This window comes from Borostomias antarcticus (genome assembly GCF_949987555.1).
Source record: "Borostomias antarcticus genome assembly, chromosome: 19".
Classification (NCBI taxonomy): Eukaryota; Metazoa; Chordata; class Actinopteri; order Stomiiformes; family Stomiidae; genus Borostomias; species Borostomias antarcticus.
In genome coordinates this window covers 13,300,692-13,324,849 of record NC_140252.1, presented here as the reverse complement: position 1 = coordinate 13,324,849, position 24,158 = coordinate 13,300,692, and the positions used below count along the sequence as shown (strand labels likewise).

The following is a 24,158-nucleotide window of genomic DNA, read 5'->3' as shown; positions in this document are numbered from 1 at the left end:
CATTTGAGCCGCGCTCGCCTCCCTGCTCCGCCTCACCCCCCCCCCCCCCCCCCCCCACTCCGCCTCCATCCATATTTAACGAGGTTCAACTTTTGGGCCGCGCCAGCGAGCTCGGCTTAAATCGCGCCCTGTGTGAACGTCCCCGGGGGGCGGCGGTACTAGTCAAACTCGCCGAGCCGAACGGCGAAGCCGCGCTGCGGGGGAAATCCGCCGTGGCGCGACGCGAGCCATCGGAAATAATGGGTTTCGGAGCGCGGCGGCGGCGCCGTTGTCGCAGCCTGTCTGAGTGGCCCTGTCTCTGTCGCTCTGCTCCGCCTCAGTCTCCCCACGCTGCCTCTGTCCATACTTGATTTGGATGTTTCATAGCAGCTTCGTTCCGCTGGAGCTGCCAGGGAAAAGGCTGTCGCCATGAGCTGCCCTGCAGGCGCACTGTTCTCTGCCTGCAACACGCCCTCAACACCCCTGCAACACGCCTTCCCCTGAGAATTTCACTCCACGTTGTGTTACTTTACTTGTATTGGAGCGCCATCTGTCAGGATATTTGCTTTCCATGGCGTCTTAACGCTGAGATGGGGCTCTGCAGATCTGACAGATCCACCCTAACGGTCTCAGTGTTGTCTTTTATTCGTTGTTTCAGTAGGCTGTGTGAAACAGAACACTATCCATATCTTTCCCAGTTAAGATAGTGTGTGTGTGTGTGCGTGTGTGTCGTCTTCCTCAGTTCTCGGGGCTGTACCTCCTGTCGCTCTTCATCATCGTGCTGGGCCTGGTCCTCTACGCCTCCTCCGCCACCTACGTCGCCCAGGACCCCCGCGTCTACAAGCAGTTCCGCAATGCGGGGCACCCGGTCACGGACACGCCCACGCTGGGGCCCCTGGAGCCCTCGGTGACCTACACCAGCCTGGGCCAGGAGGTGGAGGAGGAGCAGCCTCGCGTCAGGCTGGCCTGATGTCCTCCTGTCAACCCCCACCCCCCCCCCCACCCCCCCCGCCGCCCGGCTCACGACCCTGTACAGAGAGAGCGCCTGGCGGAGAGTGTGATGTTAAGCAAAACGTACAGTAGCAGAGCCAGAAGAGTACACTGTGATCCCGGACTGTGAATAGTTAGCGGTGTCATTATTATGATTCTGAAGATGTGTTGATGTATCGGTACTGCCCCCCCCCGCCCCCTCCAACATCGCCTCCCATTCTACTGTACAGTTACATGTTTAGGTGGTGTTGAATACCTGTCTAAATGCTAAATGGTGACTGTTGTTTTTATACGGGGCGCAAAACTTTATGAATTTTAAGCCCCGGTTATGAGTCGAGCGGACTCAAATGTGTCTTTTCTCAGTGTTTTACTCCTCCCCCACATCCTCCATATGGGTAGATCGACCTGGCACAGTGCCAGGTGCAGAGAGCAGGGAGACGCCGCCTCGCTGTGCTGTAGCTGGAGACGCCACGACGCAGCTCCGGCATTCCGACCACGCCGTCTGGAAAGGCCACCTTCGATTCTTCGTTTCGCCTCCTCCGTCTAGAGGTGTGTTGCCAAGCTGACATTTCTCCTCTAAATCATCCCGAGGAGGCGAGGGAACAAGAAGAAAAGTCAGTCCAATTTAGTACTTAAAAAACGAACAAACCCACAGAAAACGCTGATGTCCCCGTCGGAACTCGCGCTGAGACAGAGACGACTGAGTCACCAGGACGAGATGGACGGTGACTCAGGGAGCTCAGTCTGTTCTCTTCACTCTGCCTACTGAGCAGAGAAATATTTTTAAAATATTGATTGTTGATTATGATGATGCACTTGTCCTACCTGAGGTGTGGTGTTGTTTTATTGATTGTGATTCTGTTGGGCTGTAGTGTATTGCTTTATTAATGCATTGCCTGGATTATATCCAAAGCACATTATAAATGACATGATCTGGAAAGGTTACCTTTCAAAGTCGGATCATCTGCTTTTTGTATTCTATTTGATTTCAGTGTATTGGAACTTTTGCTGTCAAATATGTTAACTAAAATAAAGAATATTTGTCTGAAAGCTGAGAGACTCAAAATCTAGAATAGTCAAGGATTCAATTATCTTAATTTGTCATGTACATGGTAAATTGTACTTAGTCAAAGCTTAATCGATGTCACCATAACACAACTCACTGCAGGCAGTGTTGGAAAGGAAATAGTCTAATTGCTCTACATCCATTCCATGGACAGGTGTCAGTCTAAACAGGCAGATGGCGGTGTCACTGATTGAGGAAGCCAGGTCACACCTACAGTAAGAACAAAGTGGCAGATCTGTGGCAGATTTTTCATGGGTTTGAGAATGGAATACATACAGTGAGGCCTCAATCAAATGCCTCTTGTAGCAGCCCAGACCAGGTGTGAGGTCGTAGCTTGAATGGACACAGTTACTGCCGGTGTAGAAGGACGGAGGCTAGTTCCCATAAACGCACAGGCCATTTAGGGTTAAGGTTAGGATTGGTTTAGGGTTGGCGTTAGGGTCTCTCCATCAGGGCTGCCAAGTCTCACGCATTGAGCGTGAGACACGCATTTCAGCCTCTTCTCACGCTCACGCCACACATAACAATTCTCACACGGAGAAATGACCATAGCCTACTACAGGCCCGTAGCCAGGGGGGGGTCGGGTGGATCGAACGAACCCGCCTCACGACCAAAGGTGCAGAATTCAGGGCAAAAGTCCCCCCCGTCAACAACTCGCGCGACAATCCCCCCCCCCCCCCGGCCCCCCCCCTCCCGTCAACAACTCGCCCGACAATAAAATTAACGGGGAAGGGGATACATCTCACTCCAAGTTTTTGGTCAAACTTGGCAGCCCTGCTCCATTTATGGGAACTAGCCAGGCCGTAGCTGTACCACTTCTGGCCACAACCCAGGTGTGACAGGTAAACTCAGGTGAACCTCCCACCCCCTATCTGACCACAGTGGAACGTTCCAAACTTATTTAGCAACAGCTTCTCATCATGGCTGCCGGCAGCAGCAGGCAAACATGGCTGCCGACGACGCGTGCTGGGAGGACGAGTTGCAGGAGCAGTTCTCTCTCTTGTCCGCGAGCTCGACGGAGGTCCGGGAAGACGGCGAGCGGTCGGAGAACACGCGCGGAGGCTCGGAGAACACGCGCGGAGGCTCGGATACCGGAATACTCCACCTGAGCGAAGAGGTCCTCGTGCTCATCCTCCGGGGACTTGACCCCACGTCTCTGCTGCGGGTCGGGGGCACGTGCCGAACCCTGTTCCGAGTCTGTTCCTGCAACTCACTCTGGACACGACACTTCCAGGTATTCGGCGTTCAACGATCATCTTAACATTACTTACTTACTTACTTACTTACATGCTGCTACAAACCGTTTAGGCCACTTTTGAGAAATAATGTTTGCATGTTTTTCATTCGCTATCCTTGTTTCCCCCCATGCGCGCTTTACGCATATCCGCCGTAGGCGTCGTTCGGGGTCCCGTTTGTCACTGCCACATGCTCGCCCACGGCCAAGGCCGCCTTCCGCCAAGTGTTCATGTGGCGGACGCTGTTCAGGAACCTGCACTGCAACCGCTCGCTTCAGGAGCGGCTGTTCGCGCAGGTCCCCTCGCCGCCGCAGCGATACTGGAGCCAGTGGCTGGTCCTGGAGGGGGCTGTGCCGCTGCCCCCCGTGAGGCTGCCGGCCTCCGACATCCAGGCTCTGTGGGGGGTGGAGGCGGAGGTGCTGAAGGAGAAAGCCAAAGGTGGGTTCTGAGTAAATTTGGTCGAGGACCAGGACGAGTTTACCCTCCCTAAATCATTAAGGGTATAGTGACGGTAAGACTAGGGTAGGGGGGTAGCCTAATGTAGCCTTCCTGACTGGCTGTTATGAGAGATTATTTGACTCTACATCCCATTCAACATCAGTGAAACCTTCAATAAGAACCAGAGAAGAAAGGGAGTTGGTCATGTGTTTTCAAACCGAGTGAGGGTGGACTGGAGGCAATTAGAGTGATGCAATGACACCTGTAACCTAACTGTGTATGTAAACATGCAGTGTTTGTAGTTTTGTTAAATATTGATGGGATGAACTAACCTGACGCGCAATATGGTTTGTTTGCGAGAGAAACAATGTGAAATCAGGTCTCAAAAGGCTAAGGATTAAAAGTGAGTTTGTGTGAAACGGTCCCTGGTCCCCACAGTTAGGTAACAGCTCCTGGCATTGTGCTGAAGTGTCCTTGAGCAAGACACAACCCCAAAATGACTTGTGTGGCAGTGTTACGGTGGCGCAGTACCTAGTACTGTTGCCTCACAGCAAGGGCTCCGGACCTTTCTGTGCGGAGTTTGCATGTTCCACTTGTGTTGGCAAGGGCATCTTCCCAAACGAAAAACACGTAGATGAACAGATGGTCCTCAGTCTGGTCCCTGACCCAAGACCTGGGCCGAGCACCTGGACTTGGTCCCCGGGCGCCATGAACGATGGCTGCCTGATGCCCGCTGCCCCTGGAGGGGAGGGTGGCTTGGATTGGAGAAATGCAGGGAACAATTTCCACCAGTGACCCCTGAAAATTGCATGTCTGTGTGCTGCGTCGCCACTCCCTGTGTGTAATAGTGCGTGTCACTGTGTGGCTGAATAAAGACCCCCCACTCTGATCCTGTAATAAAAATAAATAAAAATCGACTTATTTGATCCGATATTCTCTGGGATCTGCTCTGTGAGGCGTGTTTCTGTTATTGGCTCCGCCTGCTCCTCAGTGTTTGCAGGTGAGGAGGAGGAGGAGGAGGTGGAGGAGAAGAAGCTGCTGCTGGAGCTTGAGTGGAAGGAGCTGTACTCTCTGGCTGTGGAGCATCATGGAGGCCTCGTCCAAGTCTACCGGCACGTTCTCAACCAGCAACACGGCCACGGTGGGTCTCTCACACGCACACGTTCACACACACACATGCTCACATACACACACACGTTCACATACACAGGAAAATTATTGCTGAAATCTCAATGTCTTTTTGTAATTTCTTTATTTGTAACTCAATGTTGCATTTGTTACATTTCAAATTAACTTCCACTAGTCATTTGACAGAGTTAGAACCCCATCTGGGATGTGTATTTGTGAACCTGTATACTTGATGTGAACCTGCCCCAACCTTCTGCCCAGCCTCTACTCTCTAGTCTACCCCAGCCTCTACTCTCTAGTCTACCCCAGCCTCTACTCTCTAGTCTACCCCAGCCTCTACTCTCTAGTCTACCCCAGCCTCTACTCTCTAGTCTACCCCAGCCTCTACGCTCTAGTCTACCCCAGCCTCTACGCTCTAGTCTACCCCAGCCTCTACTCTCTAGTCTACCCCAGCCTCTACTCTCTAGTCTACCCTAGCCTCTACGCTCTAGTCTACCCCAGCCTCTACTCTCTAGTCTACCCTAGCCTCTACTCTCTAGTCTACCCCAGCCTCTACTCTCTAGTCTACCCCAGCCTCTACTCTCTAGTCTACCCCAGCCTCTACTCTCTAGTCTACCCCAGCCTCTACGCTCTAGTCTACCCCAGCCTCTACGCTCTAGTCTACCCCAGCCTCTACGCTCTAGTCTACCCTAGCCTCTACGCTCTAGTCTACCCCAGCCTCTATGCTCTAGTCTACCCCAGCCTCTACGCTCTAGTCTACCCTAGCCTCTAGTCTCTAGCCTCTAGTCTCTAGTTTGCAGTCTCCAGCCTCTACACTGCAACCACTACTCTAGCCTCTAGTTTCCAGCCTCTAGTTTCCAGCCTCTATCTTCTAGTTTCTAACATTTTCCCTCCAGCAGCTAGCCTCCTCTACACTCCAGTATAGCATTTAGCCTGCAGTCTTCAGTCAGATTTCTGCTTTATTGCTGTGTGTGTGTGTGTGCGCGCGCGTGTGTGTGTGTGTGTGTGCGCGCGGGAGGGATCACGCAGAGAGCTAAAGGTGGTCCCGTTTTGTGCACTGCTGAGCCAGTTCAAAGTGTTTTTGATCAGAGGAGAGAAACTCTCGGGACTATTGAGGCGAGTGTGGATGGCTTGCCTGACCGCTGTTTCCTAGTCCCACACATCTCATCGCTCTTAAAGCTCTCACTCGCCGCTGCGTCTGAAACCAGCTCCATCCCGGTGGTGTCGGCTATCTCGTTTCCTCCCGGCGTGCTCGTACGGCGGAGTTAACGCCTAGCGGGTGCGCCTCAATAGTTTTGCCTAGTCTCCTCGTCTCTGATCTCCTAGGATAGGGCAGGACACAGCAGCATGGGGTGGAATCCAAATAATCTCTCTGCACCTGTCTGCCCTCCACCTGGCTTCCCCTCTCCTTCCTCCCTCTCTCCTCAACCTACCCCCTCACCCTCTCTCCTCAACCTACCCCCTCACCCTCTCTCCTCAACCTACCCCCTCACCCTCTCTCCTCAACCTACCCCCTCACCCTCTCTCCAAACCAGACCATACAGAACTAGAGACGCTGTTCCACCAGTACACCCAGTGTCGGTTCCAGTGGCTCTTCTGCTATTGGCTGTTCCGCCAGCCCCCGCCCTATGACTACCAGCTGCGCTCGGTCTTCCTCCAATGGCGTCGGCACTGCAGGAGGAAGGTGGCCACCTGGGGCGAGACCCTGTGCGACGTCCGGTACCTGGCCTCGCTCCACCCAATCACGGCGGACTACTGGCGCGGCAAGCTGGCGCAGGGGGACGAGACGGCGGGTGAGTAGGCCGGCGCGCCTCAGGACTGCGCCTGTGGGGTGTTTTGGTTTATTGAACCTGTCTGGAGACGAGATCTACTTGGGCGTCAAGATGAGTGTGAAGCAGGTATAGCAAAAACGGCAAGCACCAAAACGTTCAAGGCGCTTCTTTTGGGACATGAAGGTACTAACCCGGGGGGGGGGGGGGGAGCCTAGCCTATATATAACCCCCCCGGGGTGCTCCACTGTTCTGCCTGTGTAGTTTGCCACCGGCTCGGTTACAAAGACTACAAAAACCCACGGTGATCCGCAGGCTCAGCTCTGCGCTCCGCAGGGCCGCTGGCTTTTTCATGTCAGCCTCTCTCTCCCTCTCTTCATCTCTGTTCTCTCACTCCCCCCTCTCTCTCTCCCTCTCTTCATCTCTGTTCTCACTCTCCTCTCTCTCTCCTGTCTCCGTCTCTCTGTTCTCGCTCCCCTCTCTCTCTCTCTCTCTCCATCTCTCAATTTTTCAATTTAATTCAATAAGCTTTATTGATCGGAAATGCAGTACATATTGCAAAAGCATAGAACTAATTAAATGGCAAATACAAGAGAATATTATACTAATTATACAAGTGTTTTTATATATAAATAAGAAATGCTGCAATAAATGGTAATAATAATAATGTGTAAATTTATTTGTTTGTATGCATGTGAATATACAGTATGTATGTGCTGTGTCTAAGTCACTCACTCCCTCAGGTTGTGGCATGATGATACATATTGAGCAGTCATACATGCCCTGTCTGCTTCTCCTAGGAGTATTTTTAGTTTTGAGAGGTCATTAAGCTGTTTGCAGTCTGCAATTACAGAGTTAAACTTGTTAAAGTAGATGTTCCGTCTTTAATGTTTTACAGTATAGGAGGAAGTGCATCTCTGTTCCAACCTCACCTGTCGAACACGTATTCTGTTTTCTTTTGGTTGCCATGATTTTTTGTCGTCCTTTTTTGATTGCGATATTCTGCCAATTTACAATCTCTTTTTAGGGCCAGATAACATTCTAATCTACTTTGGCTTTTAGTTACTTATTTCCAATGTTCCAAATAGGTTTCTTTACATTGTGTTATACTTGTGTTAACTCTGATTGGTGTTTGGAGAGCAGTGTTGGTGTGAGCCTGGTCAGAGTGTGTCTGAGAGGGGGTAGTTAGTCTCAGCACCAGCTGACATAGTGGACTCTTTTCTGGGCTCAGCTCTTGGGTTTGGATGGCTTTGGAATGGAGGGTGTCTAGGGTGCTGGATTTAAGGTGGTAAAAATGTTCAGTGCTCTCTTTAGAATGTTAATCAGTGGGTAGCTGCCTAATTCTGCTCTACATGCATTCGTTGGTGTTTTTCTCTATCTGTAAAATGTACCTGCAAAATTCTGCATGTAAAGATTGTGTTGGATGTTGGTCCCAGCGGGTATAGCTAGGATGACAGTGGACCCCATACTTCACTACAATACAGCGCAATGGGCTGGATGACACTCAAATATTTTAAGCGATTTGAATTGGAATTTGGTGATTTTAAAATGTTCTCCTAATTGCATTTATATTTCTTGGAGCTTTATTTTAGTGCCTTCACTGCCATGTTGAAGCTCCCTGATGCTGTCTTGGTTATGCCAAGATAGGTTTGAATCAATTAATCAATCAAAGCTTTATTTGTATAGCGCATTTCATACCCAGAGGCAACACAATGCGCTTTACAGAGAACAAGGGAGGTGGGCATACGACCCACCTCTACATATTCCAGAGGGAAGCAAAAAAACAGTAATCACCCGGGGGCCAGATAAGTGAGCTGTAAAAATTCTTCCCTGACCCCTCTCAACAAGGCGATCGAGCAAGCTCCAGGAGTATGTTTGTCTACCGGCTAAGAACATTTATAAAGCAATACATTACATTAAATTACATTTCAGAGTAAGAGAGGCTAAAAAAGCATCATAGGAGAGACATGGCAAATACTGGTGTGTGTTTGCTATGGCCCAGGCCGGAAGTGGGCTGGTGTATGTCTGTGTACGTGTGTGTGTGTTAACTAAATGCTATGACATCCACAGCAGACACGGGTATCTATCGGACTCCGGTAGGTCTGCTGGTGACAGTGGGGCATCCACTGGACCTGGTTAGAAGATAGGAGGGAGAGAGAGAGGCACTAGGGAGAGGGAAGGCAGAACAGGGTTAGTAGCACACAGAGCCATAAAAGCAGCACAGATATTAAAACAGGCAACCTGGAGCAAGCTCCTGGAATATATTTGTCTAATCATACTACAGTATGTTCAATTATATTATTATTTATAGAAAACTGGTGTTTGTTTTCCTGACATCTTTGGCATTTTTGGAAAATTGAGTTTTCTTCATATTTACTGCTAGGGACCAGGTTCTGACGATACTTTTCTATGTCCAGCTATTCCTGTAGTCCTTGTTCAGTAGATGACAGTAGAACAAGGTCAGTAGATGACAGTAGAACAAGGTCAGTAGATGACAGTAGAACAAGGTCAGTAGATGACAGTAGAACAAGGTCATCAGCAGAAAATGGAAACCTCTTTATCTAGGAGGGAGAGGTCAGGAACAGCTGGTTGATCAGCAAGTTCATTTATATAAATAGTCGGACTTAAATTACAACCCTGACAAACGCCTCTCTCTCTCTCTGTCTCTGTCTCTTTCTCTCTGTCTCTCTCTCTCCGTGTCTCAGGTATCCAGTCAGTAGATAACTATTTCTCCATGTGCCGGTCTCTGGTGGCCTGGATCCTGGGCCGTGACTGGGGCCGCCTCAAACGCAGGAAGGTAACCCACTGTGCTCCCCTCTTCTGTAGCTGGTGCTGTAGAGCCTCAGTGGGGCGCATGTGAGGACTGTATGTGGGGGTGGCTGTGGCTCAGGAGGTAGAGCAGGTCATCCAGTGACTGCAGGGTCGCCGGTTTGATTCCTGGCTCCTCCGCATGTTGAAGTGTCCTTGGGCAAGACACTGAACCCCAATTTGCAATTGCGAGATAATGAATGTCTATGATAGCCTACCTGTAGTTGTCCATGCAATGTCCGCCAGAGTTCGATTTCGCAGAGGTTTTCTGTGATATAGGAAACTGCTACGCTGACAGTGATTTTAAACACAATTTAAGCGTTTAATCCAACCAAATAATTAATGACTGAATTGAGTTCGAGTTGCTCTTAATGCTAGCCATGTTGAATGTGACACTAGCTTGTTGTCAGCTGTGGTGTTGTATTTACTGTATGATGTAAACGCGTTCGTGCAAGAACCTCCAGAACCCATAGAGATTACATTACAGGGCTTACAGTTCCGATTTTTTAAACATATTTTTATATGCAAGTCTGTCAGAACGACCTGGACGATTTTCAACCAGACTGAATTCGAAAAACTAGAAGATACTAGTGCAACACCAGTAGAATGGGACAGAAAAAAATCCCTCTTTTCCCTCTGGTGGGGCGTCGTCCATATCACCCTAATGAACCAGCCCTCACTGCTTATCACCCTAATGAACCAGCCCTAATGAACCAGCCCTCACCCTAATGAACCAGCCCTCACCCTAATGAACCAGCCCTCACCCTAATGAACCAGCCTTCACTGCTTCTGGGGCTTTTGGTGTTGCCTAGCTCATCAGTGCGTTTTCTTTTTAAGAATGTACCAAACGGGTGATTTGGCCACACGTAATGTTTTTGCCATCTCTCGGATGAGTTAAAAAAAAAAAAAAAAAAATTCATCCTAATGATGGCTTGCTTCACTGTAATAGTTAGTGACAGCTCTTTGGATTTCATATTGAGAGTTGACAGCAACAGATTCCAAATACAAGTACCACACTTGAAATGAACTCTAGACCTTTTATCTGCTATAATTATATATATAACGAGGGAATAACACACACTTGTCCATGGAACAGCTGAGCAGACCAAATTACTTTTGGTCCCTTAAAAAGCGGGCGACCACATATACAATTGTTTGTAATTCACCTAATTTGGATGTAAATACCCTCAAATTAAAGCCGAAAGTCTGCAGCTAAAGCACATATTGATTATTTCATTTCAAATCCATTGTGGTCGTGTACAGAGCCAAAATGAAGAAAACTGTCTCCAAATATTGATGGACCTAATTGTAAGTGCAGTCCATTGACTGACTGTGTGTGTGTCAGGTGTATAAGGACACGTTGGAGGGGGTGTACCTGGTCCTGCGTCGGGAGCTGCAGGAGAGCGTGGTGGGCCATCACCGGCTCTGGCAGGTGGCCAAGGTCCAGATGGCCAGGGTGTGCACACTGGAGGAGACGGCCATCAACTACGTCAACTGGAGAATGATCGAGAGCCTGCCCTACTACAAGTATGTAACTGCACACTACTCTGCCCTACTACAAGTATGTAACTGCACACTACTCTGCCCTACTACAAGTATGTAACTGCACACTACTCTGCCCTACTACAAGTATGTAACTGCACACTACTCTGCCCTACTACAAGTATGTAACTGCACACTACTCTGCCCTACTACAAGTATGTAACTGCACACTACTCTGCCCTACTGCAAGTATGTAACTGCACACTACTCTAGTCTACTCTACTAAAAGTATGTTCTACTGCACACTACACCGCTCTACTGCAAGTAGACCATATTACTCTGCTGTGTTACAAATGACATAATACTACAGACTACTTAGTACTCTGCCCTTCTGCAAGTTAAGACTGGTGTGTTTGGCCTGTGTGCGGTCAGTGTGTGACTTAACCCAACCTACCAATCTCTAGGAGTAGAGGAGCTTGGGAGGGAGGGAGGGAGGGAGGGGAATGGGTGAGGAGCTGCAGGTTTAACGATGACAGACTTTGAAGCCTGAGGGGGAAAAAAAGCTTAGCTGGGTTAGATCTACAGCGGCTGAGGTGTTTGTGAAGTTCATGAAATCTGTCTTCCCCGCCCTGCAGAAACCACAGGAAACTGACAGAACTTGGACAGAACCAGAACTTAGTTTTTTCCCTAGGCGCAACATCCGCGCGTCTACCTTGATCCTCCTGTGGGGGGGGGAGAGGAGGGGAGGGGGAGAGGAGGGGGGGACAAAGACAAAGACCCGTCACTCTGCCAGACAGCCTAGCAACCGCAGAGCCAGTTGAAGCACCTCTCTGTAATACAATCACTGTTCCAGCCCGCTGTGGTCTGTTCCCTACCTACCCGTCACCGCGCTCCGTTTCCTGTGCGTGTCTATTTTTGGTTGATTCTTTCTATGCATTTGAACCTGTGTGAAGCACTTCTTTCCAAGTCCTTTCTGTGAGAAGTGCGATATAAATAGTTTGTTTACTTACTTACACTACAGCCTATTCCAAGCGATCCTATCCCAGTGCTGTTTTTGTGTTCCTTACTGTACATCCGGTATCGTTCGCTTGCATGCGTGTTTCCCCCAGACTGTACATGGTGTCCGGTAACCCCGCCTACCTGAGCCACATCCAGGGCTTCCTGCGGAGGAAGCGTCTGGTCCACGACTGGATCCACCTGGAGGAGAACTGCTGGGTCCGACAGCTGCTGCCGGAAGCCCTCTACAGCCTGCTGGAGCGCTACCACAAGATACCACAAGGTAACCGCTAGTCTGGGCTACCAAAACGCCGTCAGAGGTGGTCTCTTGAGGGGGACGCTCGGCGCGTAGCTGAGTCGGTCGAAGCGTTTTTTTTCGGTGGCTGGCCGGGGGGTTGTCACGTCCGTTGATCAGTTTTCCCCGAGTCAAGCACGGTGAGATGTGGTAACTTAGGCCCTGGTTGAGGTTCCTGTGGGTTAGTAAATGCGTTACAGTGACTAGTCTCACGATGCCAGACTTTGGAGATCTCTGCGAAAACCGATGCTACCAGCCAGAGCCAGTGCTTGCATCTCAATAGGGTGAAGGCCTAGGTCTAACCACAAACAAACTGCAGGGGAGAATCAAACATTGAAATCAAAACATGTCACCGCCCCATTAGGTAAAGACTGCCGTAAGATTTTGGATTGGTTGTGCAATGCAGTTTTTTTCGTTTTTTTTTTCTTCAATCTCAAATTGTTTCACCCACTTTTAGCAATGAAGTCTGGATGAATGTCCTCAGTCTGTAGTTGAGCAGCGTTTAGAGACTGACTCGTGAGTTTACAGTGACACGTCTGTGTACAGATGTCCAGCAGTGTGCGACTCCACTCCTGTCCTCTCTCCCTGCAGACAGCCTCCATGGAGACTCGGCGTGCGCCCAGATGAGCAGGGTGGTGTGGCTGTACCTCAACTCTGGCCAGCAGCTCTACCTGGAGGCGGTGAAAGGCCTGGTGCTGCAGTGTGCCAGGGCTGGCCTGCCATGGCCGCCTCAACCCTGGACAGGGCTTGGAACAGTCCAGCTAGACTGTTATCACAGGCAAACCCTAACCAGCTGACACACTGACCGACAGGCCAGCCCTGCCCGCTGCGCCCGTCTCAACCCTGGACAGCTGGACGTAACTCTTAACCAGCTACCATCTAGTTAATACATGGAGCTATAATGCTCCCGGTGACCCTCAGTCTGTCCAAGAGACACTTGGACATTTTATCGGCATCACAGGAGACTGGACGCCTGGACATTTTAATCAGCATCTTAGGAGACTGGACGCCTGGACATTTTAATCAGCATCTCAGGAAACTGGATGGCTGGACATTTTAATCAGCATCTCAGGAAACTGGATGGCTGGACATTTTGATCAGCATCTCAGGAGACCATCTTCCTCTTGTTAACTGGACCTGATGCGGTCTTTGCTTTTTAAATCCATTTTTTTGTTTTTTTATCGGACCACCCATTAAGCCTAGAGATTTGTCCAATTTTGATTTAATCACTTTTTATACTTATGTCTTCACTAAACTGTTGACATTCTGAATGTGCAGTGACCTTATGTGACATTCTGAATGTGCAGTGACCTTATGTATTTTAAATCAATGTCTTCAACATTTAAATTCACTCAGGATGTATGTGTTGATACGTGTAATTTTAAAGACCTTGAACATGAACATTTCCAGTGCCTTTAAATATCCACTTTTAACATGCCAATGTCTTCTGAGCCACTATGATCATTGGTTAACATCAGTTGCCAATCTAATGGTAAATCAATGTAAATCTCCAAGTATGTTCTTGCCCAGCTATAACAGCCGAGGTCAGCGTACCTGCAGTGTTACAACAGTGGAACCATTAAAAACACTTGGGCCTGGAGCAACTGGTCTTATTGGTGTGTTCTGAGGATGTAGTCTGAGGGAAGATGTCTTTTTGACAGGTGATGTCTGTGAGGAAAGGTGGTCTCTGAATGTGAGAGAGGTTGAAGTTTACATTGATTGCATTTCTCACAGACCTTTCAGAAGACTTGCAATTAAACGCACACAAACTATAGAAAAATATTTTATTTGCCACCTGTACAAATAACTTGATCAAACCCCTTTTTTAAAAATGGAAAAATACTTGTTAATACTTTTTAGGAACGTTGTATATAAATAGACCTTTGGCATTCATAAATTCTAGCTGCAGAACTAAAAAGCCTGGAACATTATTAGTCTCAGAAACCAGGATTCCTACACAAACGGGGGGCCAGCCAGTGGCTCGCGTTAAAATTGAGAACCAGCCAAGACAACCACACCTCGTCCCTTTTAGAAGAAATGTTTCTTTATAACGCACTTCCCTTTGAACGTCGTCTTCAGAAACTCACTCCTCACAGGCGTATGGGGAGGATGAACAGAGCAGTAGTCTTGCGTACACTTCAATACATAAATGGGAAGTTCGCAAGAATGTGTCTACGTGTTCCTCATTAGAATATTTTTTTTTGCTCAGGGCACCTGAAACGGTGTGTTCTAACCCTTTTTCCCCTCCCCAGTCTTTTGATCACAACAGACATTTTATCGTACGGCACTTCTGCGCGTCTACATTCCTTTTTGTTTTCCTAACGGACAGCTGGTCTCGGACCTGAGTGGACTGGCGTGGGGGGGGGCGTGCGTCGTTTGTGCCTATGGCTTGGCGGACAGCTGCGACTCATCCAGCAGACCTGACCTCCAGACATTCAGAGACGGCTAACGAGACGCCCTCACGCAGCGTAGACCGTCGGTGTCCAGAACGGGGTCCACATCGGGAAGCAGAGTTCTGCTGCATAGATACGAAAAGGCACAGGAGAGCCATTACATCATCTGGATGATAATCTACAGACTACTGAATTCGAAGTGCTGGTGGGTGTGAGGTTGCATAGAGATTACAGTACATTTTTATCCTATCCCCTTTAAAACCGCTTCTATATATCATCAAAACCTACCTCTTAATTTGAGCCATCCGGCCTAGGTTTCATAATTCGGAGACAAGCAGCCTAACCATGCTCGTAGCATAACACAAACATGAGCTATAGTCCACGTCGGAACGTGGAGAAACATGCAAAACACACTTAAGATCTGGAAAATGGGCGAGAACGTGACGCCCGGGCTGAGAAGCGACAGCGTCTGGCTCCGTATGCGTAGGTTCAGAAGCGTCACATTCGGAGCGCGTGCGACGTGACGGAAAACAGTGTGTTTGGTTGTCATGGCCGGTTCTCCGGGTTCTATGACGTAAACAGCTGGAGGAGGTCGGTATTCCTCTGGCCGGGGGTTGGGAGAAGGGACGGTGGGGGAGGGGGGTAGACGGAGGCCACAGATGATCAATGGAGCCGCGGCGGCGCCTCTCGCGAAGACGGAGCGAGGGAGATGGAGAGATTGAGATTCTTGCTGGGCCTTACGGTGGACACACACACACTGACCGACAGAGAAAGATCCACACACCTGCCCGCCCCGCTTAAGCCGAAGCCTATGCGTGTTCCTGTCATGTCATACAGGCGTCCATGGGAGTCGGGTGACACAGCTCAGGCTACACACAGTAGGATTAGGAGTAGCCTAGTATCTACGCAAAACCTTCCTGGACAGCGGCTTTGGTTAAGAACACACCTGAATGTTACCTGATGGTTAGCTCATCACGACCTAGTTGTCAGTCAACAGTCAGCCATATTGCTTATTAGGACGTAGAATCGTAACAGACAGACAGCTAGTTAGATAGCCTAGTAGCCCGCTAGTCGAACACTTAAAACGCCTTGTACACCCACGCATGTACACACACAGTCAAGAGGACGGCCGCGGGTCTAAACAGGAAGTCGGCCTGGAGAAACAGAAGGCGCCGGAGACCATGTTGAGACGGTCGCAGACACTGCAGACGGTCGACCAGCGACCCGACCGCAGAGGGGTGGAGGGGCGATGTCTTTGGATAACCGACGGTGAGACGTGATTGGTCACAGGTGGAGGATTGTTTAAGGATGGGGGGGGGGCATTGGTTGAATCAGCTGGCAGACAGAGAGGCACTTGACAGAGCAGCAGAGTCGTGTTCCTACTGGCCGGTGGGAGGGGCTGGGGGAGGGGCTAGATGAGCAAGCGTGTCCGTGTGATCCAACGGGCGCCCCGTCGTCCGGTTAGCGCGGCGAGGCCAGAGGGTCCCGACCCCCCGGGGGTAGCAGACGGTTCCTCGTCGTGAGACCTGATTCGTAGCTTTGTCCTACATTCAGACGGCCGTGTCGCCGCGGTGCGTAGCGCTGGCTATGAGCTCCTCTGTCTCTCTGTGCACGCACGCACACACCCCCACACACACGCGCGTGCACATACACATGCGCGCACACACACACACAGTCTCTGTACCTAATTTATTATTCCCTTTTTCTAACGCTGGACTTTGATGACTCTCCTCCGGTCTCTCCTAGTCATTTTTAGGGGGCGAGGAGGAGGGGGCGGTCCAGCCCCGGGAGGAGAGGGGAGAGTGTTCATGGCGCCCCCGCCCACCTCCCCCCCCTCCTGGCGAGAGCGGGTCACTGCGTCACACAGTTGTCCCCCATGTCCTGCGCGTAGCGGTCGGAGATGGCGGTCCGCAGCGCGTCCACGTCCTTCCTCAGCTGGCCCACCTCCGACAGCTTGGCCCGGAGCCCCTCCTCCAGCAGCACGCCGTCGTTCTCCTCCCCCGACACGCTCATGGCTGGAGGGGGAGGGGGGGAGGGCATTAATACCACGTCAAACAATTGTTCCTCTTTATTTATTTTTTTAAATGTCATTACCGTATTAACACTTTTTTTGGGGGGTGTTTTTATCAGACAGACAGACTTCTGTGTGTGTGTGTGTGTGTGTGTGTGCGTGCGTGTGTGTTGCTTGTCAGCGAGGGAGGGAGGTTGAGTTGGCAGGTTTTTTATTATTCAGTGTAAATGTATTTCAGAGGAGCTGCAGGAGGCTGACAGGCTGGACAGCCTCTAATGCAAACAGTATCTGTGTGTGTGTGTGTGTGTGTGTGTGTGTGCGTGCGTGTACTCACACTTGATGCCCAGCAGCAGTGCCAGGTTGGGCTCCTTGCCCTGCGCCCTCTGGGTGAGGATGCTGCAGAGGGCCTGGAGGTCCAGCAGACAGAGGGACATCTCCCTGAGCAGCGGCCCGGCCTCGGACACCTGACCCTGGGACGCCGGCCGCGCCGCCACCCCCTCTCCCACCTGCCTCTGGTTCTGCAAGGGGGGGAAACGGCTCGGTTAAGCAACGCGGGGAACTTCACACGTAGAGAACACACACACACGCACACACACACACACACACACACACACACACACACACAATCCCCTTCCCTCTCCAGTGCGGTGCTAGAGGGGGTATAGTGAGCATGTTGAGGACTCAGCCTTCTAGCTCCAGTAGTTAAGACTTCCCCACTGATCCTATTACACACTCAGCCCCCCAACTCCTTCTTTTCATCTACCCACTTTTCTTCTCCTACGAGCCCTTTCTCTCCCCAAACCCTCCTCTCTCTCTCCTCCACTCTCCTCTCTCTCCCCCCACTCTCCTCTCTCTCTCCTCTCTCTCTCCTCCACTCTCCTCTCTCTCTCCTCCACTCTCCTCTCTCTCTCCTCCACTCTCCTCTCTCTCCCCCCACTCTCCTCTCTCTCTCCTCTCTCTCTCCTCTCTCTCTCCTCTCTCTCTCCTCTCTCTCTCCTCTGCTCTCATCTTTCCATCCCTGCCTTCCCAGCCAACCTGATAATTGGTTCTTGTGTTCCTGTCAGTTAGATAACACATAGTGGCTGAAGGGGTGGGTGTGTGTGTGTGTGTGTGTGTGTGATTGTGTGTGTGTGTGTCCGTCTCCGAGAGAGAGAGTCTCTGCTCGTCTAGAAGTGCTACACCCACACACCCTCCATACAAACGCACAAAACACCAACCCACCCACACACACACACACACAGTCTAGTAGGTTCTCACATGCTTGAGAACACTCATCTCACGCTCACCTTGAGACTGAGAAATGAAAAATGAGAGCAAATCCTAATATAGTGTGTGGTACTGTATGCGTGTGCATGCCTGTGTGTGTGTATGCATGCGTGTGTGTGTGTGTGTGTGTGTACCTCCTGCAGAGTTCTGGAGAGGGAGTTCAGGTCCTCCTCCTTCTCCTTCAGCTGAGACCGGAGCTCCTCGGACCCGTCTCTCTCCTGCTGCAACCTCCTCTCTGCTGCCTGGGGTGGGAGACACACACACACACACACACACACACACAGAGTTCAATGAGCGGCTACAGTCACAGGGGCATTAATTGTTTGTGTTTATGTGTGTTTGTTTGTTTTTAGTTTTTAGTTTGATTAGTTTGGTAGCCAATTACACCCGACATCTTTTCCATTTGTCCCCTTGTTACTGTAGCGTCCGAAAGACGGAGAGACTCTCCCGGCTGGCAACTGTGACTCCGATGGCCTCCGGTGACGAACCCTCGAGCTGAGATGAAACCCAACAAGCCCCTCCCCCTGGGGGATCCAGCTGTGCTCGTATCTGGCGAGACGGGGGCGTGAACCCCGGTCCCCGGTGAGCAGCAATAGACCGCTACACCGCCACGGGCCCCGCCTCTGTGTGTGTGTGTGTGTGTGTGTGTGTGTTTGAGAGTGTGTGTGCGTGTGTTTGTGTCCAGAGGGAAGAGTCTTACCGTCAGCTCCAGCGTCAGCTTCTCTATCTGCTTCTTCTGATTGGCTATCAGCTGGAAGCAGAGCAGAGACACAGGATTGACATCTCATTCAGGGATCCTCCAGAGAGTGTGTGAGCGAGCGTATACGTGTGTATGTGTGTCTGTGTGTATGTGTCTGTCTGTGTGTATGTGTGCGTGTGTCTGTCTGTCTGTGTGTGTGTGTGTGTGTGTTTGTCTCACCTTGCTGCTGTTTTCCTGCTGCTCCAGTAGTCTGCTGTTCTCCGCCTCCAGCTGCTTCAGATCCATCATAGGCAGCCTCACGCCGTCCTCCAGACACTGCTCCACCTTGGCCTGCAGGCTGGGCCGCACAGAGACGTACATCAAGCTCACCTGACGTGTCTCCACCCGCCGGACGCATTCGCTATTCATTCACCACCCCAACTGAGAACTGGTCATTAAACGTTTTACGATATTGTTCAAAGGAGCTTTTGATTCACAGGGAAGAGAGAGAGAGCAGAGACAGAGGACAGAGAGAGAAAGAGAGAGAGAGAGAGAGAGAGGAAAAACAGAGACAGACAGAGAGAGGACAGAAAGAGAGAGAGAAAGAGAGATGAAAAACAGAGAGAGAGAGGTCAAAAAGAGAAATAGAGGAGAAGGAGAGAGCAGTGAGAGGTAGAGAGACAGAGAGGGAGGGGCAGGAGAGAGAGAGAAGGGGAGAGAGAAAGAGAGAGAGAGGAGAGACAGGAGAGGTTGGGAGATAAGAGGGGGGGGGAGAAAGACGTGATGGGGGAGAGAGAGAGAACAGAGGGGAAGACAGGCCTGTCCTACCTGTGAACGGCACCCATCAGCTCCTTCTCCCGTCTGCCCTGCTTCTCTATAAGCTCCTCCTTCTCTTGCAGCAGACTCCGCCCCTCCGCCAGGCTCTGCTCCAGGTGACACACCTGCTCCTGGAGACCCTCCGCCTTCTTCTGCATCTCCTCCAGCTAGCACGCATGCACGCACGCACGCGCACACGCACACACGCACACACACACACAGGCAGTGACATTAGTACTGCACGCACACACAATGCCTACCGTTTGCCCCATGATTTACTTAATTCACAAGCGGATTATTACTGACATCTGGTGGTCAGATTGTGTACTACATCTCTATCTACATCATCATCCAGTACACATCTTAGCATGTTCAAGTAAATCAAACCGACATGTATTCAATTCAATTATCATTATACAGAGAGGGGAGACAGAGAGAGACGGAAAGAGGGGGACGACAGGGAGAGAGAGAGAGATTTATGTTTGAGTTGATCGATCTAGTCGACTGCTGTGGTGTGCTGATCAAAGATGTGCTTGTACTGCATATGTGTGTGTGTGTGTGTGTGTGTGTGTGTGTGTGTGTGTGTGTGTGCGAGTGAGGAGAGAGCTTGAAATGGTTCGATTCACCTTTGTTGAGTGGGTGTGTGAACCGGTTGGAGGGGGGAATGGTGTATTAGAATTTATTTTATTTTTTTAGAATAGACCTTTGGATTATTGCAAAAAAAACAATTGTGGACCTTTATGATTAGTATTTCAGTACCACTGACCTTCCCCTCAGACAGAAAATAAAAACAAGCAATACAATTAAACAACACTGTCTGTCTGTCTGTCTGTGTGTGTGTGTGTGTGTGTGTGTGTGTGTGTACCTGCTGAGCCTGTGTCTGGACCTCGTCCAGTGACGGCAGGTCCGCCAGGTATTTCTCCAGGGTCTCGACGCGCTGCTGCTTCTCCTGGTTCTGCTCACTCTCTCTCTGGCACTTCTTCTTCAGACTGCTGATGTAGCGGTCGCGAGTCTTCATCTTGGGGGGGGGGGGGGGGGGGGGCGGTGTCAGTAGCGTTTCACCACGAGTGGCTCCGACCAAACACAGTAATTGGCCAGCAGCTGTGTGATATCGTGCGGCCGACAGAGGCTTCTTTACTGTTCCGGTCCAATTACCGAGGCGCCCTCGCATGGATTTTCAGTAGCGATCCGTCTGTGTGTAATGGCTGCAATTTCTACACGGCCGCGGCTGCATCCCCACATAATGACGCCTTACACCGCAAACACTGTGTCGATGCGCTTTAATGCGACCTCGCAATAGTGTTCCACTTTCTGAACTACTCTACTACCACTTGTGTAGAGTATGAATCAGGCCTAATAGGGACCTCTATCGTACTCTCACAATACCAGCCAATCGGAGATCAAGAGCCTACCATTCATCTGGGATTACATTTAAGATGGTCACTAAGAAACCTTCGCCTACTGCTTTGAATTGGTTCAAACCTGAACAAACCTACGCCCTAAAGACTTTGGATTGGTTCTGCAATGCAGTTTCCACCCAGTTTTAGCAACGAAAGCCAGGAGAATGTCCTCAGTCTCTAGCTGAACGAAGCCGTTGAGAGACTGTCACCTCTAACTCGACCCCTCACCCAGGTCTAGCCCCCGACACCTCCAACCCGACCCCTCACCCAGGTCTAACCCCTGACCCCTCACCCAGGTCTAACCCCTGACCCCTCACCCAGGCCTAGCCCCCGACACCTCTAACCCTGACCCCTCACCCAGGTCTAGCCCCCGACACCTCCAACCCCGACCCCTCACCCAGGTCTAACCCCTGACACCTCTAACCCTGACCCCTCACCCAGGTCTAACCCCTGACACCTCTAACCCTGACCCCTCACCCAGGTCTAACCCCTGACACCTCTAACCCTGACCCCTCACCCAGGTCTAACCCCTGACACCTCTAACCCTGACCCCTCACCCAGGTCTAACCCCTGACACCTCACCCAGGTCTAACCCCTGACCCCTCCAACCCTGACCTCTCACCCAGGTCTAACCCCTGACCCCTCACCCAGGTCTAACCCCTGACCCCTCACCCAGGTCCAACCCCTGACCCCTCACCCAGGTCTAACCCCCGACACCTCCAACCCTGACCCCTCACTCAGGTCTAGCATCTGACACCTCTAACCCTGACCCCTCACCCAGGTCTAACCCCTGACACCTCTAACCCTGACCCCTCATCCAGGTCTAACCCCTGACACCTCTAACCCTGACCCCTCACCCAGGTCTAACCCCTGACACCTCTAACCCTGACCCCTCACCCAGGTCTAGCCCCTGACACCTCCAACCCTGAACCCTCACCCAGGTCTAACCCCTGACCCCTCACCCAGGTCTAACCCCTGACCCAGGTCTAACCCCTGACCCCTCACCCAGGTATAACCCCTGACCCCTCACCCAGGTCTAACCCCTGACCCCTCACCCAGGTCTAACCCCTGACCCCTCACCCAGGTCTAGCCCCTGACCCCTCACCCAGGTCTAACCCCTGACCCCTCACCCAGGTCTAACCCCTGACCCCTCACCCAGGTCTAACCCCTGACCCCTCACCCAGGTCTAACCCCTGACCTACCTTCTCCTCCAGCTTCTTGATGTCCTCGCCGTACTTCTGGGCGTTCTGCTTCAGGAACTCGTTGAGGTGGATGACCTCCAGCTCCGCGGCCGCCAGCTTCCTGCCCAGCTCCCCCCCCTCGCAGCACAGCGGCCTGTCAGGGACCTGCGGGGGCGGGGCCAGAGGGCTGTCGTACGGAGACTCCTGGGAATGGCCAAACACAGGAGAGACGTCAGGCTAGAGGAAGTGCCCCGTGGCAAGGAAGGTAGTAGGGGCGATAGTAGTATGTTAGTAGGGGCGATAGTAGTATGTTAGTAGGGGCGATAGTAGTATGTTAGTAGGGGCGATAGTAGTAGGGGCGATAGTAGTATGTTAGTAGGGGCGATAGTAGTATGTTAGTAGGGGCGATAATAGTAGGGGCGATAGTAGTATGTTAGTAGGGGCGATAGTAGTATGTTAGTAGGGGCGATAGTAGTAGGGGCGATAGTAGTATGTTAGTAGGGGCGATAGTAGTATGTTAGTAGGGGCGATAGTAGTATGTTAGTAGGGGCGATAGTAGTAGGGGCAATAGTAGTATGTTAGTAGGGGCGATAGTAGTATGTTAGTAGGGGCGATAATAGTAGGGGCAATAGTAGTATGTTAGTAGGGGCGATAGTAGTATGTTAGTAGGGGCGATAGTAGTAGGGGAGATAGTAGTATGTTAGTAGGGGCGATAGTAGTAGGGGAGATAGTAGTATGTTAGTAGGGGCGATAGTAGTAGGGGCGATAGTAGTATGTTAGTAGGGGCGATAATAGTATGTTAGTAGGGGCGATAATAGTAGGGGCAATAGTAGTATGTTAGTAGGGGCGATAGTAGTATGTTAGTAGGGGCGATAGTAGTAGGGGAGATAGTAGTATGTTAGTAGGGGCGATAGTAGTAGGGGAGATAGTAGTATGTTAGTAGGGGCGATAGTAGTAGGGGCGATAATAGTATGTTAGTAGGGGCGATAATAGTAGGGGCAATAGTAGTATGTTAGTAGGGGCGATAGTAGTATGTTAGTAGGGGCGATAGTAGTAGGGGAGATAGTAGTATGTTAGTAGGGGCGATAGTAGTAGGGGAGATAGTAGTATGTTAGTAGGGGCGATAGTAGTAGGGGAGATAGTAGTATGTTAGTAGGGGCGATGTTAGTAGGGGCGATAGTAGTATGTTAGTAGGGGCGATAGTAGTAGGGGAGATAGTAGTATGTTAGGGGCGATTCACTGCTCGTTTCAGTTACAACTTGGGCTGCCTGCTATGGAGTGGTGAGGCAATGTTGTCATATTATAAGCTGAAAGGTTAGCATCACCGCCATTTGTAAATCACTATGGGAAAAATGAATGGGATTCGCGATAAATGCAGAAAATACGGTCTGTGTTTAACAGAGACTCTCAGACTAGACCACGTTTTGTTCTAAAAGTTAAAACATAATTGAAGATAAGTTTTGTGAATTTTGAAATGTTGGTTCTGAGGTCGACGTTGTTGAGATATGCTAACCATTATTGAAAGTGGAAAAGGCGGACACAGGTGAGATTCAAGAGGGGAAGTGTACAGTAACTCTCTCAAGACTCGAGTCCAACGACAGTATCGTACAATCTACTTCCTGGGGACTTACCTTTTTGAGAACGTAGGTCTCCTCACAGCGCCCCCTCTGGGTCTGGAGGACCTGCTGCGCTCGCAGCTCGTTCTCCCTGATCCTGCCGTGCAGCTGCAGGATCTGCTGCTTCTGCCTGGAAACACAGAGAGAGAGACACTTTGCGATGACTCCGGGGTAGGTCGGCCGGCTGGAGATCCCCGGTTCGATCACAGCTCCCGGCGTTGTGCCAAAGTGTCCTTGAACAAGACGCTGAAGCCCAAAATCGCTCACGTACGGCATGGTGGTGTATTATCTAGCACTGTCGCCTCACAGTAAGAAGCTCTCCCAGGCCCGTAACGGTCTAAGCATCAGTTTCTGATGCAGCTGCCCACTGGGGACCGGGGTTCACTCCCTCGTCTCGCCAGATCCCAATATGGCCGGATCACACAGGAGAGTGGCGTAGTACTCCCGAGGATGGTTACATTTTAAATGTAATTTCAGTGTGCGGATCCTTCGCTCTACAGCGACCCCGTCTGGTGTGGGAGTCACGGTCACGGGCTTGAGAGAGTCAGGAAGCTGGCTCTCTCTTCCGGATCGCCGACCGCGGGGTTGTGTGACGGACCCTCCACAGCA

The 24,158-nt window shown here is 50.9% G+C and overlaps 3 protein-coding genes across 3 annotated transcripts in view; 2 read left to right on the top strand and 1 right to left on the bottom strand.

Annotated features, from left to right (window-relative positions):
- The window catches only part of slc35f1 (solute carrier family 35 member F1), a gene marked incomplete at both ends in the record, with an annotated part of 30,919 nt that extends 29,970 nt beyond the window's left edge, over positions 1 to 949 (top strand). Inside the window, one exon of the mRNA XM_084454185.1 lies at positions 722 to 949. Coding sequence (XP_084310311.1) covers positions 722 to 949 — 228 coding nt within the window. The remainder of the gene's footprint in view (positions 1 to 721) is intronic.
- Positions 950 to 2,982: 2,033 nt separating this feature from the next.
- On the top strand, positions 2,983 to 14,447 carry LOC311321974 (uncharacterized protein; the record flags this gene model as incomplete). The annotated part of the gene is made up of 9 exons (XM_084453987.1): positions 2,983 to 3,270; positions 3,430 to 3,709; positions 4,701 to 4,850; positions 6,373 to 6,630; positions 9,312 to 9,403; positions 10,760 to 10,941; positions 12,006 to 12,175; positions 12,779 to 12,889; positions 14,440 to 14,447. 9 exons carry the CDS (start codon positions 2,983 to 2,985, stop codon positions 14,445 to 14,447), a joined length of 1,539 nt encoding a protein of 512 aa, XP_084310113.1.
- Positions 14,448 to 16,431: 1,984 nt separating this feature from the next.
- Positions 16,432 to 24,158, bottom strand: part of cep85l (centrosomal protein 85L) — a gene marked incomplete at its 3' end in the record, with an annotated part of 36,072 nt that continues 28,345 nt past the window's right edge. The window contains exons 5-13 of the mRNA XM_084453986.1: positions 23,565 to 23,679; positions 21,955 to 22,137; positions 20,218 to 20,370; positions 19,365 to 19,519; positions 18,777 to 18,894; positions 18,558 to 18,608; positions 17,992 to 18,075; positions 16,926 to 17,109; positions 16,432 to 16,595 (exon numbers count right to left, since the gene is read on the bottom strand). Of these exons, the coding sequence (XP_084310112.1) occupies positions 16,432 to 16,595; positions 16,926 to 17,109; positions 17,992 to 18,075; positions 18,558 to 18,608; positions 18,777 to 18,894; positions 19,365 to 19,519; positions 20,218 to 20,370; positions 21,955 to 22,137; positions 23,565 to 23,679 (1,207 nt within the window). The remainder of the gene's footprint in view (positions 16,596 to 16,925; positions 17,110 to 17,991; positions 18,076 to 18,557; positions 18,609 to 18,776; positions 18,895 to 19,364; positions 19,520 to 20,217; positions 20,371 to 21,954; positions 22,138 to 23,564; positions 23,680 to 24,158) is intronic.